At 38.9% G+C, this 19,549-nt stretch overlaps 1 protein-coding gene across 2 annotated transcripts; it reads left to right on the forward strand.

Moving 5' to 3' along the window:
• The first annotated feature begins 1,603 nt into the window (after positions 1-1,603).
• Positions 1,604-19,010, forward strand: LOC118245354 (P2R1A-PPP2R2A-interacting phosphatase regulator 1). 2 transcript variants are annotated; one of them, XM_035541473.2, is made up of 10 exons: positions 1,604-1,846; positions 5,296-5,374; positions 10,458-10,514; positions 12,480-12,523; positions 12,603-12,657; positions 13,107-13,199; positions 13,727-13,815; positions 14,499-14,560; positions 15,596-15,692; positions 16,850-19,010. In XM_035541473.2, exons 1-10 carry the CDS (start codon positions 1,731-1,733, stop codon positions 17,007-17,009), a joined length of 852 nt encoding a protein of 283 aa, XP_035397366.1. In that variant the 5' UTR covers positions 1,604-1,730; the 3' UTR covers positions 17,010-19,010. The 2 variants fall into 2 exon arrangements, with proteins under 2 accessions (XP_035397366.1, XP_035397365.1); XM_035541472.2 differs by having other exon boundaries at positions 1,606-1,846; positions 14,496-14,560.
• Positions 19,011-19,549: the final 539 nt, after the last annotated feature.

The raw sequence follows: 19,549 nt of genomic DNA on the forward strand, positions 1-19,549 counted from the left end.
ATGATATATTGTAGCCAGTAGTGACACGTTTCTGTGAGATGATACAGAATTCCTATCTCCTCTGAAGATCAACAAGGTAAGGTAAATAACGTAAGGCTTTATTGTGCTTGATTTCTGGTAATTATGGTCAGTCTGCTTAACTGGAAAAATAGGATCTAGTACTTCAAGAGGGGAAAAAAAAAGCTGTTAATCACTTCTTACTGCCACCATTCCCTTAAAAGCAACACCATATTTTTAAGCTTTATTAAAGATCTTGCCCCATTCTCCTTGTCTAGTGCTTCAGCACAAGCACTTTATGACAGCTGAAGAGTGCCAAAAAGTCAATTTGAGTGAAAACAGCTAGCCCAGAATGGAAATATATTCATGCCTCTGTTGGCTCTGTTAATATAAAAAACACCTGCAAAATGTGACTACATCACGCAACTATGTGGATTTTACTAGACAGCAAAAAGCTTCAAATGCTACGTACCTGGAAAAAGTCAACACCATCCAAAACGTGGCTGAGAGCTCAAAAACACCTGCTTCACAGACTCAAATTTTGTAAGTGCCAGGCACCACCACCACAACCTGCTACCTGACCAGGGCTTTACTATAAGCTTGAGAACCTTAATGGGAACATATATGAAAAAAAGTGGTGACTGTTCAGGTGGACATCTAAGGCCTGGGAAGAGGAGGGTAACGAGGCAGAAAAAAGGGGATGTGGCTGTGGAAGAGCTGTGCTATGGAACAGAATGAGATGAAAGGCTTAAATGAGGAAATCACAAAGATCTGAGGAAGAAAAACAGGGCAAATCACACGGGAACAGGGATTAAGAACGGACAGAATATATTAAACAGAGCCTTGGGAGGATACAGGTGAAGGACGGAAACTCAGAGTGGGGAAGCAGCGACGGGGAGAAAGATCACAGTGATGCAGAGGGATGAGCGGGCATGAAGAGTTATGGCCTGGGTGACAAAGCAGGAGTATTTTAAAATACCAGGGAAATATCCCAGTGGATGGAATGCGCACAGCCGACTGAAGTTACAAAAATGCTATCTTGAATAATTTACTAGGCATGGGATTTATGGAATAAATGGTACTTGTCTATGACCCGCCTTTCTGCTCCGCTAACTTTTGTTCTGAAAGACTGCCTGAAAATCTCGCCTGCAATACAAACCGATGCAGAGACAGCTGAGCTTGCAAAGAACAGCAAAAGTATAAATCATAAATCCGAAATCCTAAACCCTGCCCCCGCCCCGCCGGGACCCCGCTCCCTGAGGTCCCCCGGGGCCGCGGGGGCTCGGCGCAGGCGCGGGCCCCGGGCTCGGGGCGCCGTGCGGGGCTCCCGGCGGCGCATGCGCGGCCGCCGGCGGGGGGGCGTCGGGCCCGAGGCGCTCGCTCCGCTCCCCTCCCGTGCCCTGCCCTCCGCGCCCGTCCCGTCCCGTCCCGTCCGCAGGCGGCGGCGGCCCCGGGAGCCGCGGGGCCGGGAAGGGGCCTGTAGGGGCCTGTAGGGGCTGCCCCCGGCATGGGGCGCTGCTGGGGCCGCCCCCCTCGGCGGGCCCGGCGCGCCCCCGGCCCCTGCCCGCGGCGCCGCCCGCGGGGCCTGTAGGGGCGGCCGCACCGCGCCGTGGGGAGCGGCGGCGGCGGCGCGAGATGAGGAGCGGCGGCGGCCGCCGGCAGTGAATGGGCGTCGCGGCGGAGCGGGACGAGCCGCAGGCGCAGCCGGGGCCGGGGCCGGGGCCGGAGCCGCGATGGCTCAGGAGAAAATGGAGCTGGACCTGGAGCTGCCGCCGGGGAGCGCCGCGGCCCCGAGCGACGGGGGCGGCCTGAGGAGATCCAACAGCGCCCCCCTCATCCACGGGCTCAGGTGAGCGCGGCCCGGCCCGGCCCGCACCGCTCCGCTCGGCAGGGCCCGGGCCCGGAGCCCTCGGCCGGTGCCGGGGGGAGGTTAGGCCGGGCGCCCGGAGCCCCGCCGGCCGAGCTGCGCCCTGCTCAGAGCTCCCCTCGCTGCCCTCCGGCCCCGCCGTGGGGTTTTGGGGCTGAGACCCCTTGGTGCCCTGCACGGCAGCTGGGCTGAGGCCGCTGCAGTGGGTGAAGCAGCGACCTGTGCCGCTGCTGGAGCGGCCCGAGTCCGGCACAAGTCACCGCCCTCTGTGCCATTACAGCAGTCAGTGCTGCTGGAACAGCTGGCAGCGACAGCGAGGAACGTAGTTTGATGGTACCCGGGCAGCTACACGAGTTGCGCTTCTGGTGTTAAACAGCGTCGGATGTCCTGTGGAGTGTCCTGGCTGATACTGATTCCGTTAGTGTGCAGAACTAACACGTGGAGCTGGGTGGGTAGTTTTGTTTGGACGTTGCCATTAGCGTGACAGCAGCTGGTATTTGCAGGGGGCTCAAGTTTTTGCACCGTGTTCTCTGTCAAGCTCTCCTCGGCTGATACACAGGCAAGGGCTAAGAGCAAAGCTCTCAGACGTGCAGGTCTGTCGCGTGCTTTCTTTGACGCTGGACCAGGTTGCCGTAGAGAAGCTGTGGATGCCCCGTCCCTGGAAGTGTTCAAGGCCAGGCTGGATAGGGCTTTGAGCAACCTGGTCTGGTGGAACTGGGTGATCTCTGTGGTCTCTTCCAACCTGACCAGTCTATGATTATATAGTTTCGTGTTTGGGTAACTTTATAACTCAAAGTGCCGTTTCCTGCCTCTTTGGGGCAGTTTGTGAAGTTGGGGGATGCCCCCACATCTCTTAGATGATGTCAGTAACATCTAACTTCAAGGTGGGCTATGTGCTTCTAGTAGCAGTATGTCCACAGGTGGGAGAGCATATTGACACTAAACTTTTGTAAAAGATAGCATAATATATAAGTACTTGTTTTTTTCCCTCCCCTTAAACTTCATGTTTCTGTAAAGAAATAGGTATATCATAGGTATTCATCAATAGGTATTGATGAATAAATCTCTCATAAATGTTGTACCAAAGCAACTGACTGCGCTACAGTTCAGAGAAAATTAGTGCTTTTGCTACTCAGTCGTGATTAAATTTTAAGTAAACATTGTATTTCTTTTATATAATTTTAATGAAGGTGCTGTCAGTTTACAGTTTGATGCAGTGCAGAGGTATTGTGAATGGTAGTTGTTCCTCAGGCAGATTTCTGAGCAGGTAAACTAATTATGTAACCAAGACGTAGGTGTTCTTATAAGCTTAGCCTTATAAGTTGTTCCTTATGAACTCTGAGACGCTCTACGTTTTAAAAATACAAAACAGGCAAGTGAAAGAAACAGCCCAGCATCTAATAATCATGCTGTAAACAAACTGTTCGAGTCAAGTTCAGGGCATGTAGCCTGAGCTTTTGCCTTAAAACGGCGTGTATACTACACTAGGTGTTTATAGAGATTAAACTGAAATCCCACTGAACTAATTTCAGGTGGTTGCAGTGGTTTGCCTGTTAGTTAGGAATTTTCCAGCAGAAAACTGTTTTTGCAAGATTACAGCTCTTGGCAAGAAACTTCATTTTTTTCCCAGAACGGCTTTGTTGGGTAAACTGAAACAAAAGCTCTTGCTCTTGGACAGCTTGCTCTTTCTGCTCCGTCACTGCCTACTGACTTGATTTCCTCGTTAACAGATTTAGTAAGAAGCTTAGAGAAAGAGGTACTGTAGAGCCAGAGAACATCTCCAGGTGAATATTTTAGATCACAGAATATACCTTTCGCAGAACTTTTGATTCCTATTCTCATGCTAAATCAAATTGTTTTGTTTTCTTTTTTATTGGGAACTATAAGAATTTTCTGTGAAAGGTAAGTCTGAGATCTGACCAGTTCTCTAGTGTTTTTGCAAGGGAAAATAAAGGTAAGGATATTTATATTTCCTTCCTCTCCCTTTCTTCTCTTCTAGTCAGCACTGAATACTGGACTCAGCCTCTGACAATGTGTTACAGAATCCTTCAAACCTGTTTTTTTCCATTCAAAACCTGGATTTCAGCATGCACCGTTTATGCTGTGCTGTGCACTGGTGTACCAGCCAGTACGCTTACACTAACGAGAAGTTGTAGTTGTTGGCCTCAGCCAGTAAATCTCATCTCTAAATGTCAAATCACGGCCCCTTTGAATTCCTCCTGTTCTACTTCCTGTCAAAGAGCAAATGTTTGATTTCTCGTGGGTGTAAATTGAGTGAAATGTCTTTGAAAAAAGTAAATGATGTCCAGTCATCGTTGTATTTGATGTTTTAGAGGCAACACACTCTTCTTGGTGAAAAGCACAGTGCTTGTAACAGTTGCTATTGACTCTTACTTCTGAGTATAGGTTTGTTAGCTTTCATTTAGCTCTAAATAAAAATGATCTAAAACTTCTGTCCAACTGGTGCATTTCATAGTGGAGGATTCTGTTTGACATGCCTTTAAAGTGCATTATGATTATCAGCCTTTAGAACACACTAATACTCTTGGTCAGATTAGTTTTAAGAGACTGTATTTTTGTTGTAGCTGAGACAAAAAGATACAACCCAGTGAATTCCTGTTATTTGGATCTTATTACAACCTTACATATGGATCTGTTTGCCTACGCAATTCCTCAGTGATTTTTAGGCATGAGGATTGCAGGGTTGCGGCTCAAAATTTTATGTTCTAGTGACCACAACAATTTATTTCTTTTCTTCAATCTCATTTTCATTAAGTACACTTGATAACATTAGTGATGACCAGAGAAAGTTACTTTAGGAGTCAACAGAAACAAAGTTGCCTTGAGAAAGGAAGGCAGGTTATGGCAAATAATGAACCCTGTGCTATTAAATTGATGTGCTGTTTCCTGATTACAGACATGACTGGGGTCAAAAGTCTTAGGACTTTTTAAAGAATGTATGCAGTATGCTTAATTTAACCTCTGCTGAAAAAGAGTTGAGAACTTACTAAATGTTTGTAGCGATAAGTGTTATCGAGATGCTGGATTTTTTGTGCTGCTGGCACTCAAGCTAGTTTCCAGTTACTGTTTATATGCCATTACAAATTTGTTCTGTTGAATGATGTCTGAAGCCTGTAGCTGTTCCAAACACAATAAATTCCCACAGAAATGATCAGTCTTAATTTTTCAGTTGTTCTGCAGTCTCAGTGTGATTAATTAAAATCATTAATTAAAGTAGTTGAGATTTGGGTGGAAGAGCAATTTGCTTTCCGTTCAGCCAACATGCTACAAGTGTTCATACATATGTGTCTCTCAGGCGCTTTGTCTTGAAACAATTGCTGTCATAGCATTTGAAACTGAGCTTACAATAAGAGGTACTGTTTGATGGGAAGGAAATGGCTTTTGCATTTGACAAGTGTTTCTTTTCACAGTGATAATTCACAGGTGTTCCAGGCTAACGTGTTGCGAACCCGCAGGAACAGTACCACAGTTATGAATCGTCACAGTCTGGTAAGGAAACTATTAGACAACCACGTTCGGCCCAAAGCAGAAGTGTGCAAACAGGAGGAAAGAATAAAATGAGGTTGTAATCTGTGAAACTAATACCGCATATTTTCAGAAACAAGGCTCTACGCTGACGTTAATATGCTGTAGCTATAGGGAAATGTTATTTATAGGCCATTTGACCGTGGAGAGTACTTGCATTTCATTGTCATCACAACTTCGTTTATAAAATGCAAGCCGATGTTCTAAGATGGAGTAAGAAAGGTAGTTGGCAAAGAAAACTAATTGTATAGATGTATTATTTTTCGGTAAGCAATGTGCTAATTATTTCTGAAGTTTAAGAAATAAATGCAGTGATGTTCCAATTTTAAATTTCTTGTATAAAAGTCAGAACAGAGTGTTGTAGTCAACAACTGATATAACAAAATACAATGGCTGATAGAACACGGAGCTTGAGACCCCCAGAATGAGTAATTCCTCCTCTTAGAAACATTCGTTTGTGATTTCAAATTTTATCATGCTTCTGTTACTACAGCTCCCCAAAATCTGAATCTTTAAACTATTAATCTGAAAATACAGAGCTTCAACCCAGAGAAAATGTAGTATATCTTGTGGCTTTAGTACCTTATGAATTGTGATAGGAGGGTGTGATTTTGACCAATTGAGAACACCTGCACAGGACTGCATAGATTGGTTTGGTAACCCTTATCAAAAGGACCAGGGAACATTGGATAGTTATTTCCTCTTACTAAAAGGAATTTTTTGTCAAAGTTTCGTGCAACTTTTCCTCTAAGACAGCGTTAGGAAACAGGTAGGCTTAGGATAACACCTAGCTGCATTCAGCAAGTTTTGGAAAAATTGAGCTATGTTCAGGTAGGAGTGGAGTAGCATTAATTTTCTAATTAAAATTATTTCACAAAATAATGCTACCATACTGGTTTCAGTGCATTCTGATTTGTGGATATCCTTGATTTTTTTTGCTACGTTGGAGTCCCTTGTAAACCTGATGGCAGTTACCTTCAGTTATCTTCAGATACCTTCTGACAATGCTTTAGAAATAATCTGTTAGCCCCGTGTTAATAGGTGAAGAATGCCACTCTCATATTTTCTTGATTGCTGCCTCTTAAGTAAATTTCTGCTTTAAAGTCAGGCCAGGCAAGTACTTCAGCAAAGGCTTGCGTCTGTAACAGAACCAGGATACTTACTTAAAGCTTCAGAAAGATTATTAGAACTCGCTTTTTCCTGCTAAGAAATAAAATGTTACAGACTGTATTGTGGTAAAGAATTCTTAAACAACAGTCTCTTTATTTCATGTATTTTCTAGGGTTGCAGCTTAGGGTAAGTTTGTTTATGCTTGTGGACAGACTAAAGGAGAAACAAAGGTGAAAGCTCAGTTTCCTAGGTTTACTTCTTGAATATCTCCAATTGTTGGGGGAAAAAAAGATGCTAATTTGGGAAGCATTGCCTGTAACTTGTCATGAAGCGGGACTAGTTCTGGTATGGCTGTACCAGAAACAGACATTGCAGTCTTCTGGATTTTGTAACTATGCTGTTTTCAATAGTAGATGAGAAGTATTTCTGATTCAATGACCAAGGAATGAAATGAGAAGGGATTCCTTAAAAATGAACAAAAAGTTGAACGTCAAAGAGAACTAATACTTGTCAATGGACAGTTTTTCCAGCATTAAGAATAAAAATATTCTAGAAAATGAGGTAACTTCCTCTGTTAAGAGAGGAAAGCCAAATGCAGTACTTAAGAACAAAAATTGTCTTAGAGCTAACAAAGGAATTTTCAGGAACAATTTTCAGTTTGCATTTTTGGGTTGTCATGCCTGAAGTAGAAAAGTTTTTCAGGGAAGAGAGCGTGGGCTCCAAAACTGGCAAGCAGCATCTCAAGACCGAGAGGTGACAGGTATTATAGGTCTCTTCCCTGTCTTTTCCCTACCATGCATTTTCCTCTATATGAAGAGCTTTTTCTCCGTGTTTATCTTGCACCTGGAGCTATGTAGGATCCTGTCCTTCCACCCCCTTTTGGGGGGCACATCAGAGACTGGGAGTAAACACCGGCACCCATGAAGATGTCTCCCTGCGGTCTTGTAGATTTCTTAGGCTTGTAATTCTTCTTCTCTCCCTGCTGTGCAGGTGCTGACAAAATGCAGTTGAAACTTATGCTCAGAATCAGGTGCTTCACTGGCTGCCATATCAATGCCTTGTCCACTTTGAAACAGTTCTTTGAGTTGGGCTGTTTTACGTTTCTGTTGAGGATGGCAAGCAGCATGGAAATGGAAAGAAATTTAGAGATTATCCCATACTTCTCTTGCATTAAACCAGGATCAGCTATAGCTAAGCAATTTTCAGAAAATAATTAATCTTCGGCATGAAGGACCTTAAGCAACTTCACCTGGTATTCTTTTTAGAGCAAGGTGTAAATTTCTGACCTTAGAGAATATTCCAAAATGCTGGATGACATCTGCTTTGATAAATTTAATTTTACAGTAGGTAAGTGATAAAGTATACTTCAAAACATTTTTTGTGTTTAAAAAAACTAAGTTTTACTACTGTGTAAGCGGTAATAAGGAGGGTTAAAAGGTTCAGTAACTGACTCAAACTGTTAATGTAAAGAGTTCATATAAACAATTTTGAGTTCACCTAACATTTTATGTTAAATTTGCGGGGAAAAAAAATAATCATTTTTCTGATCTATGTTGTTACCTCTCATGGGAACAATGGGAGTTGTTACAAATGCTTTGGTAACTGAAGGTCATATTCTAGCACCATCTTCAGGGCCGTGGCGGTGGTTGTCCTAGTTGCTCAACTACATTCTAAAATCTTTTCTTTTTTTTTTTTTTACTAACATTTCCAAGTCTCAGACTCCAACTCTTTTCTAATGACAACGACAGGGGCTGCTATGCACTTCTGTCTGGTTCTTAATCTGCAGTTTTCTGGTAAATACATGTAATTGCCAAGAAAGGATCATCTATACTCAGAATCTACTGTTTATTTCCTTCCAGAATACATCAGTGGCATCTAGTGAGTAATTTTTTTTTTCTTTTAAGACAAAACATTTTTAGGCTGTGGTTAGATGTTCAGCTGCTATTTCAACAAAAGTTTTGTTTTGGTTTGTGTCTTTTTCTTCTTTTTTTGCTAGGTAAGTTCCATGTAATGGTTCACTGCATGGCCCCACAGATGCTTGTGTTGGCAGAAGAGAGGGGGCAGTGCAGGGCCAGAAATGGAAGGGTAGTGGCACCAGGGGCAGCTGACTGCTTATTTTGGTAGTGCTGCCTGCCAAACTGGTGCTAGTGAAACTTTACCTTCAGTGAAAAAGATTATACAACATATTGGAAAAGGAAAAAAGCAGACGGTTTTTCTCTTCCATGTTGGTAATTTAGTCTTAATAGTTGGTCATTTGTTTATTTATTGAGCTTTGTGCTCTCTTGAAGTGTCTGGGACTTAGCATAATTTTAACAGATGGATTCAGTTTGCTTTAGCAAGTATCATTTTAAAGTGACTCGGGCTCCTGATAGTCTCTTTTTATAAGAATTAAAGTACTATGAACAGGGAAAAAGTGGACTTTGAGCACAGAGTGAAGAGCATGACTTGTTAGAGACGGGATGTAGGATTAGTCAAATCTGCATCAGATCCTGTTGAGGAATGCTTAGCTTTTTTCTATTTTTTTTTTTTTTTTTTTTTACTATACACTGGGACCCACTGGTTTGGTATATGTTCTATTAATGTTAAACCTTAAAGTGCTTGGATCAGTCATAAAATCAGAATGTAATGAGTGGAACAAATGCATTTCTGCTGGGGAGTGACAGAGTGCACAGGCAGGAATGCACTATTGTCCAGATCCTTTTCTGTACAAGAATCAAGGTCAACTCAAGGTCCATATTGGTTCATCACATTTGGACGAAATTTTAGTAGGTTTATAGGATTTCTGGGAGCCCGGTATAATAGTAAAGTTGACTTAAACTAGACTTAAGAAGTAGCTAACTGTAAGCACAGGACATCAGTAGTGTGTGTCGTGACTACATTCTGCTATGAGCATTAAACGTCCTCTTTGTTTGTGTGAGATTAAAATCTTTTGCAAGTAAAAGGGCTCGATGTTTGTTTGTTTAGAGGGAGGATTCTGGATATATGAAGCCTTAGTAATCTGTCATAACTTACCATAGCTTTTTGTTTAGGACAGCAGTCTTTGTATTCTTCATGACACTGATTAGAAGATGGTGCAGTACCTGGTTAACAGAATGAGTATTAGTTCTCTGACCAGCTTTGTGAAGCTGATGAGGCCTCATACTGCAGGAAATATGACAAACATTTAGTGATAGTACAAACCTTACTTACTGAACACATCCGTTTTAAAAAGATGCCTTGTATTTTTTAGGGGTTTTCAGGGAAGTTAAACCTCTCTCACTAAAGCTTTGAGTTCTTGATCCCTGGTTCAGTTACGACAAAAGCCAAGTGATGGTCAAATGTTTGAGGGATGGGAAATATATGAAAGGAAGTGATATTTTGAGAAAACAAGCATTTTAATTACTTTGTTTTTGAGAATACACTTTTAGATCATAGTGTTCCAGGGAGATCTTGATGCAAAGCTTGATAGAATTAAGAGCACTTTTAGTGACATCCTCTCCAATTTCAATTTTTGTCACCCAAATATGTGAAGCTCTTGAGAAACCTGAAAGGAACTATTTAACTCTTTGATAGCCTTCCAATAGATGATTTTATTTTCATCTGTCAAAGTACTCATTTGTAGGCAGGCAACAGTCCAGAAGTTTTTTTCACAATGTGTAGTTTTGGCTTTGTATTTTTAAGGATCTATTGGGGAGCCTGCTGGATGAAAATATTTATGCAACCATATATATATGAAAGGCAGCAGTGTGCTAGTTAAAAGCAGCATCATTCTGTAGAAAAGACAGTACAGTGTAGTTAGCATTTATAATAAACTCATTATATGCAGTTTAAAATATATATATAGAGAGAGTCAGTTTAGGATAGTGCTATAGTTATTAACATTCCTGCACCTTTTCCTCCCTTCTCCCCTGTGTTTTTTTTTTTAAGTGTTTCAGTTGTATGTTGTTTTGTTCTGCAGTTTGTGCCATCATCTCCTATACGTATTCCTAGCAGCCGTCTTCATCAAATCAAACAGGTAAGAACAGATTGCAATTCTTTTTAAATATTGTTTGTAGGTGGTTAGCTTTTTTGCAGTTAATGTGCAATGGCCTTCAAATAACTATAGATTTTGCTATAACAGTAGACTGCTGCATGCTCTGTATCACTACTTCAGGGTGTATTCAAAACTAAAGGCTGTATCTTGTTTGCAGAGTTACAAATTTTATCCAAAAAAAAAAAAAAACAACAAACAAACCACAATTCTTATAGTAAAGAGAAGATTTGAGAAAGAAGAAAAAAAATCTTAAAATGGACATTTTAGAAAAGAGACCTTTAAATGTAAACCCTTAGGGTAAAGTTTCACCGAGTTTTTGGCACTAGAGCCAGCATAAATATTCAGGGGCAGTGACAAAGTATTCCTCAACTTGTGTTGGCACAAGACTGTGCGGCCATAAAAAGAACTGGATAAGGAAGCAATTTGGAAAAAAAAATAGTTCAAATGCATTTGGCTGGGCTGTTTTTCATCTGTATAATATTCTTATCCAGATCATTACTTGTGCTGTTATGGCATGAGGGGAAGGACGTAAGAGCAAATACTTAGGAAAGGAGAGGGGTGTGGTGAATATCTGCAGCCTAAATAGCACTGTCACCAGACAACAGACCACAGTCTAAAGACTCAAATTTTAAAATCAACAAGCCGAAACTCTTGTGGCTCTTCCATTTTAAATTTGACTTTTTGACGGTAGAATGATAAAACTGGCTTGAAGATGTTTGATGTTTTTTTTTCCTTTAAACTTGCAAGTTTGCAATGGATAGACTTGTTTTCTTTCTTTTCTGTAAAACTAATTGAATGCTTCAGACAGCATTTTTTGGAATATGACTTCTGAGGTAGTGTAAAGTGCTTCTGCTTTTTGCCTTGGATATTTAGGGTGCACGCATAGTAACCCTGAAGAAAATAACTGCTTGTGTTTACTAAGTAAACAATGTACTGGCTTGAACAGATTCTGAAGCGCTCAAGTCAGTTTTAGAGCTGAGAACATGAATGACTATAGTTTTGTTGCTATATTTATTATGTGAAATAAAGTTTGATAATTCAAAATGTTTGAAAATACTTCTGTATTCAAAATTATTCCATACATTTATTAAGCTGAACACTGACACTTCCTAATTTGCGTTTGATAGCTGAATTCAGAAATTGAAATTCTCAGTACTCTCTTCTTACCAGCACAAATGGGAACAGCGTGCTCTAATTCTGAGGTCTTTCAAATCTTAGCAAATCACACAATTGAACTAAGATAGACCCTCCCTACATATGATGGTGATTGTGAAGATATTTAGTTACACTTTTATTCTTGAACTGAATTATGGAATCTCCTCATTCACTCAACGGACTGATAGTATTCAGTTAGCATTTTAAGGAATGGTTCATAGTCAAGAGGGGAATGAATCAACTTTGTACTTGGTGTTAAAGTTTGTTTAATTACACTTCTGATCCATTTTAATAGTATTTTATGATAGTTTTAGAGAAAATACCATATCCCAGATGCTGACAGTGTCTAGTTAGTTACGTAGCATAAGGAATACACCTTACTCTGTGGATCCATGCTTTTAAGCATTATTTATGCTAGTTTCTACTTTATAAAATAATACTATGCAAGAGTGCATAAAGATACTCTATCATGGGCAGAAATTTTCATTTGTATCAACATTGTTCAGTTTTGTAACTACCTCTTGGATAATAGTGAATGTACAAAGAAAAAAAAGCTTCTTGAGAAACAACTACCTCCCATTAACACTTGTTATGTGATGGTCTATCTTGAAATGTTTCTTCCTTTTTCTCTCCCCTTTGCTTCTCTTCATGTAGGGACAGCTTAAGGTTACTGTTACTCAACAGAGCTGAATAAAATCTTCTCCATGCTGAAGTGAAATGAAACTAGTTTTTTGCTGACTTGCTGTAGCAGATCTTTTTTTTATCTTAATTTTTCATTTCCTACTCTTATAGGAAGAAGGAATGAATTTGATGAACAGAGAAACAGTACATGAAAGGTAAACATTAAGGCAAACTAACATACTTAATACAATTTTTTGTGGGCATAGGACAATACATTTGTTTTCTTCTTTATAGGGAAGTGCAAGTAGCAATGCAGATGAGCCAGTCATGGGAGGAGAGCTTGAGCCTGGTAATGCATTCATGCTTTCATTTGTATTTCTATTATCAGCATCAAGACACTAGACGCTCGCATGTCAACATTTTCTTTTATATTTTGACCTACTATTAAGGTGTTGATATATTGCTGCTTTTGATAAGCAATTTTTCACACTAGTAAGGCATAGAATTATCAATTTTAAATGGATACATGTCAGTTCCTTGGACTGGTATGTCACAAAAAATAACGTGAATGTTTGCATGTCCAAATATTCTTCCATGTTTTGATACTCCACAAGTAATGTTTAAGGCTTTTTTTTACATGGCTATGTAAATGTGTGTGTGTGTGTGTGTGTGTATATATATATATATATATATGAATAAGAAGGGGGTAACTATGGAATCTCACTCAATTCCACATGAAACAGTCCTTTTCATGTTAAGATAGCTGCTCATAAGGTTAATTGTACATCCTATTTACAGAGTGACAATGATTTTGAAAAATCATCATCACCAAAGCAAGTAGACTTTGTCCCAGTCTCTCCAGCTCCTTCACCTACCAGAGGAATAGGGAAGGTGAGCAAAATGCAGTAACAAAGCTTTTGTATTAAGTAGTGCTAACTAAATTCAATCAACTTAGCAGCAAAAGATTTAGCCACCTGCACCTTTCTACCTCAGCTGCAAACCAGAAACCAGAGTAAACAAACCAACAAAAACACCTACCCTGAAACTCCAAAACAGAAACCACCATCTGAATTTTTATGGAGTGTTCCGTTGCTAATCTGTGGTTGATAAAACTTATTTTTCATGTGCTTTCAATGTAAATTAAGAAGAGGGGGCATACATTCTTATTTTACGAACTAGTCTGTTTAACCAGACTATGGTGAAATAAATGCTTGCCAACTTGCATGTGTTTTATGTAAAAATTGAATCTCTCTAAATTTTTTTTTCCTCAGTAACCAAAAGTGATATCTTGGTATACCCAGCCAGATTGGTTGATTTAAATTAATATTGGTTTGCTCATTTACCTGTGATAAGGATCAGTTTTTACCGTGTGTGATACAGCATTTATACGTAAATAACTCAAACTATTTTGCTCTCAGCAATGTTTCTCACCATCTTTGCAAAGTTTGGTTAGTAGCAGTGGATTACCTCCAAGTCCTAGCCCAAGTCCAACACGGAGATTTTCAAGGTAAGTACCAGATCATATCAATAATAGGAAATTGGCATAGCTAGTTCACAGTAAGCTTTTGAAATACGAGAATTTGTTATATAAATAATTAAAATTGATATCTGATTACAGATGAACTTCATACGTTCATCCAGACATTAGATTTTACAGTGCCTTAAAAATGTTTGTTGAAGTCATCATGTCAGAACATCAGGAAAGTGGGCTGCACTTCAGCATGTCTTTGCAGTGTAGTCTTTATATTGCTCTTAATCACTTTTTAAGTAATTCTACTAAGAAAAAACAAACACATCCAGAGTTTCTTACAGATTCTGGTTTTGATTTTATTGGATGTTGTTTTGAGTTATGTAGGAATAAAGCAATTAAATTTCATTGAGCCATAACACTTCAGCAAAGTATTCCCTGTCAGCTAAGAAATAGTCACTACCTAGAATGTGAGCTTTTAGTCTGCCCCAGTTGTGAAATACTGTGACCTAACTTTTTCTGTTAAGGTCTATACTTCCTGGTACTTCTTTTAAATAAATTAATAAATGAAAATAAAACAACAAGAAATATTTTTGATAGGCTGTTTTAATGGCTATTTTCTTAGTGTTGTTTGTTATCTGAATATCTTTTGATTCTTTGCATGTTTTCAGGCTTCCTCTGTTAATGGTGATATCAGTATAGCATCTGCCTTCTTTTAGCAGGAGAAGCCAGAGTCCAATTAACTGCATTCGACCAAGTGTTCTTGGGTCAATAAAAAGAAAAGGTACGGTATTTGTTTTTTGGCTAACATTATAAATTGTTACTTTTAAAATAATTATATAACTTTCTTCATAATTCTGTCCAACTGTCTGATGCTGTGAGTGACTAGAAATAGAGGGTGCTACAGTTGACCAAATAAATGGAACTGTTTGTAGTGATAAAACAGTCAAATTGATAAATTAGTATTTTCTATTCTGTAAAACTAATACTTGTTCTGACCTTATGACTACAGCAACGGAGAGGCATTATAGATCTGATAGGAACTGAAGTAATCTGCTTAACGGAAGAGAAATGCAACCATTGGTATACCTAATTTCACAAAAATCTTCTAAAGTCCTGACTAATTGAAGTACGCGAATACTGTATATTTAAAGTCACTCTTCAAAAACAAACTGATCCAGAGACCTGGTAGACACCTTACAGCTTTATATTCTATCATCCTACATTTTTTCTCAAGTTTAGCATAAGGTTATTTTATTGCATCTGTTTTTAAATATATCTTCTGCTTCATCTTTGTAACAGATCACTTCTGACTCTTGAGACAGATTTTTAAAATGCTTTTCTCTTTGTTCTTACATAGTCTATTTAAGCATATATCTGCTGTCCTTCTAGTGTATTTGGAAGTCAAATTCAATATGTAAGTTTAATGATAATTCTGAACCGCCTTTATTAATTGCAACAGGAAAGCCACCTTTCCTTATTCTCAGCTTCTCTACTTTGATGGAGCTAGTCAGTGAACTGATTAGCTGAATAAACAAAATGAAAAATTGATTTTCCTCTACTGAAGGATAATTATCCGATACCTAAACCTCAGTCTATAGCTCACTAAATTCTCCTAAATATTAGGCTGAAAGGTTTCCAAGCAGTAGTCTTTAAAATTTCAGCATCAAACTCCTATGTTTTAAATATTACAGTCTGGTGGGTGCTATTTTATGAGTTTGAACTTCTATTTTGTTTGCTCATGGAAGTACATTGCAAGTAGATTTTAGTTCAAATGAGAAATGTTATTTTTTTATCCCTCCCTTGTCTCTTACTGAAGGGGTAACAGAGATGGAAGATCATCCAAAAAGACTATTCCAAGGATCCATGAACGTGCTTACTCCTGAAATTTCACATCACACGGACAGTGTGGGATGGTAAATGCCATACTATTTATTTGTGTGAATTTCATCAGAAGAAAGTTTCACAAGAAGTTTGTGGTATTTTTTTTATTATTAATACGAACATCCTGTATTTTTGAAGCACCAAAAGTATCATAGTAAATGGGCAGTAGTATTCACTACAATTTTAGAATTTCTTGGACCTTTGTTAACCTTTGTTAACATGCTTCACGTATATGGGCATTGAGCATGTTTAGGAAAAGATACCTTATGGCTGGCAATTTTTGGAATCCAGTTTCAACTTGCAGTCAGACATGAACATTAATGATTGTGGGTGTTTGTGGTTTTTTTTTTTTTTTTTTTATTCCCTTGCTGTTAGTCACATCGGAAAATTAGTCTGACCCTCCCTGCTGGGAGGAGATAAAAAGCACTACATGAAAAAAAAATCATAATGACTTGAAATAGCAAGGTAACTTGATTTAGCATTTTAGTCAAGAAGGTAGTAATACATATGGTATGCCTACAAAACTATCAAGAAAGCAATGTCTGCAGTACCTCTGGCCTTTCTGCCTCCCAGCTAAAGCACATAGCTGTGCACAAGCTTTGAGCCTGTTGCAGTGGAGATAGTAAAATGGATGTGTTTTAAGGATATTTGAAAAACATATCTTTTTTTTTTTCCCCACATTCTATTCATAGTAGGCATAGCAGTGCAGGTTTAGTTTGCTGCTACTTGTTTTAGGAGATGGCAATTTTTAAAAATGGTTTGATGCCATCACTGGTGATAGAACATCTACAATTATAATTTTGCATCCTATAAGACATGTAGTGAATGGTAAGTTGAAGTATGTACACTATGCATTAAATCCCTTGGCAAAAGGCATCTGGATACATGGGGACCTTGTTAGGAGATGGGGTGAAGCTTGCAATGAATTTTTCAGCTTGATGCCTCTAAATCTCTAAATCGTTTCTGGGTAAGCTGAAGGAGAAAATTATCAGAATGTTATCTCTGTGTTTGGAAGAGACTGCAAGGTGTATTGTTACAGATTTGTTTAAAATACCGTGTTTACTGTTCCTTCAAAGATGTAAATTTGCTTTTAAAATGGGTTTATAATGAATGGGAAGCTAGTATTTGAAACTTTTAAGAAATATTAGAATATTTAATTTCTCATATCTTGATGTTGCTGTGTTTTCAGTTTGTCGTCACATGCTCTTGATGACAATAGAAGCAGTGCAGGCTCTTCTTGCGACTCGCCAGCTGAAGTTAGCGCCAACACAGACTCTCCAGTCTCACTGTCTGACTCCAGATCTCCATTTTTACCAGTAGACCTTACAGCTAAGTTACCTATCGATTGAGAAGCACAAGTCTGCTAATGGGACACCAATCAACAGGCTGGATATCAATAAGACTTTCTCTTGTGTGTAACTGAGTCTTTTATGTGATTCTGTTCCTCATAGGAACTTCCAGAAATGTCATTATTTCTAGACAACTTCCAGAATAGTTCCTTGAGGAGGAATTCACGTTTCTAGTGATTTGTATGACATTTACTAACAGTACAGTAAGCATTTGAATTGCAAACATATCTGATGCTAACATGAGTGTACAAGCTACGGATTTCTCACGGATATATTCTTGTTGGTGTAAGTTACAAATACTGTATATACCTTCTGCTTGTGGACGTTGGCTTTCCAACAGCCAAAAGGTGGTGTCCTCACTAACAGAAAGCGGTGCTCTATGTGGTAAAAGAAAACTTCCACGTTTGTCCTCTGTCTTAAACCAATGAAGCAGCTTACTTAATTTGTTTTTATTCCTGGAGTGTTAGGTATTTATAATTTTTGTTTTCATGTGGAAGAGAGAATAGTGAGGGGGAAAAAGAAGTGACTCTTGCGTTCTGATTGACTGTTAATCAGTTCTGTGTTCTAATTAGATACCAAAAGAACAAGTTGGTGAATCATCATCTTAAATTTACATGTTGGATTTTACTCATGATCATGACTGCTGTTGTGACTAAATCCAAAGTTAGTGTGGAACCTTCTGGGGTTTTGTACTTTTCTTCTTCCCCATTTAGATGATGTGTTAGAGTGGTAGATGCTCTGTTAATCTTTTAATGGGGAAAAATAGTAATAATGTTTGGAACAAAACATTAAATTGTGAGATTTTAGTATCTAATACTTCAGAAGTACATTATTTTAACAGATAGTGTTTGTCCTCGTATATGACTTTTGATGGACAGAAATAATGAGGGACCACGAATGCTTTTATACAGGCTGAGGTGATCAAACCTGCCTAATCAGTATTTAATCTCCTGATGTCACTTTCCCCCAAATATTGACATCAAGTTACTTCTGCTGTTGTGACATTCAGATGCTCATTGAAAGTCTAGAATTCAGTAATCTGATGTGTTTCAGGATTCTTATACTGTTTGAAAAGTCAGTAGGTTGAGGCATCCTTATTTCAACTCTGAAATTCCCCAAACAAGAGGACAAATCTGCAAACCATCATAGAGAGCTGTTTCAAATTTTCCAGTGGCAACCTCATTTTTGGTTGTTGACTCCTGTTATGCAATTGAACTTCCCCAGCTGGGTCCCCCCTTTGTATGTGTGTATGCGTCTTTACTCTGTGGTTTTAAGCCTTCTCTCCAGAGAAGTCAATAATGAAGCAAAATGTTTTGCTTTTAAACACTAAATCTTTGTAACGTGTAATAAAATGAGAAAAGTTTGGAAACTTCCTCAAGTAGGAGAGAAGCCCACTCTGAACTCTGCTGTGATTCACGTGGGTGAAGCTTTGATTGAAAGCAGCCATAAAAGTAGAAATGGATGACAGCATGAAGACCTGGTGATCTGAGGACCAACAACCAGTTATCCTTATTGTAGAAAGAAAATAGAACCTATTTAATAGTTTTACTCAGTTCAATCAAGGTATGTCATAGTTTACTGCTGACTTCATTCCTCTTAAATTATTGCAATAGTCAACTTCCTGGTTGCAGATTCTTTTTTTTTTTTTTTTTTTCAGTTCAGACTGCCCTTTGTCCCTGTGGCCGATGGACAAACTTGTCTTTAATGTCTGTTTGCTTGTCATCTAATATGGCATGGTTTCCTTTTGCAGTTTCAGATATGTGCCAAAGAGTTGCTGTGCATTCACCCTTTTGTGGTGAGGGCAAGACTGTTGGTTTTTTTTTTTTTTTTAAATCTTGCTTATTTCTTAAGAATGAGCCTCTTGGTGTCTGTCCCAGTCTTTTAAAAAAAGATGCATCAATAGAGGGTTTTAATAGTTGCATGTGGGTCAACTTGTCTTTTTTCTGTTGAATATTTATGCTATTTTTCAAATAAGTGCCAATAAACGGAAACATAAATGTTTTTCTGTTTCTGCGCTTTGTTAGAGAGGTAACTATATTACATTATTACTTTAATCTGTGATTAAATGTTTTTTTTTCTTTTTAAAATCAGAATATCTATTGTAACACACTTCCACCCAGTCTGGTTTGCAGTGAAGTTGGCCCTAAATTCTGCAGCACGCTTTTCTTTTTCGTGGTGCAATGTTATCTTCAATTTCTGTGACAACTCTAGGAAAACTGAAGAATAAAAATGAACATTTTTAAAAGATAGTCTTTGTGGTTTGCCTTGGTAGGGCAATGTATGTGGTTGGAGCAAGAAGAAATATTTAAGTATTTGAAGTTGCTCTTTCTCTGTCTTCTGTAAAAGAGAAATCACTTTAAACTTGTAGAATAAGGCATCTCAATTTCTTGTCCATCTGTGTCATCAACTAGCTGCGGTTTTGTGCCCTGGAGTCAAGAGGCATCTACAGTATTTTCCACTGAAATGCGAGATTGAATTTTGGAATTAAACTATGCTGCAAAATGTATATATCGGAGGTCAGGGAATTAGGATCTTATACA

The sequence above is a fragment of the Cygnus atratus genome, chromosome 13 (assembly GCF_013377495.2).
Source record: "Cygnus atratus isolate AKBS03 ecotype Queensland, Australia chromosome 13, CAtr_DNAZoo_HiC_assembly, whole genome shotgun sequence".
Classification (NCBI taxonomy): domain Eukaryota; kingdom Metazoa; phylum Chordata; class Aves; order Anseriformes; family Anatidae; genus Cygnus; species Cygnus atratus.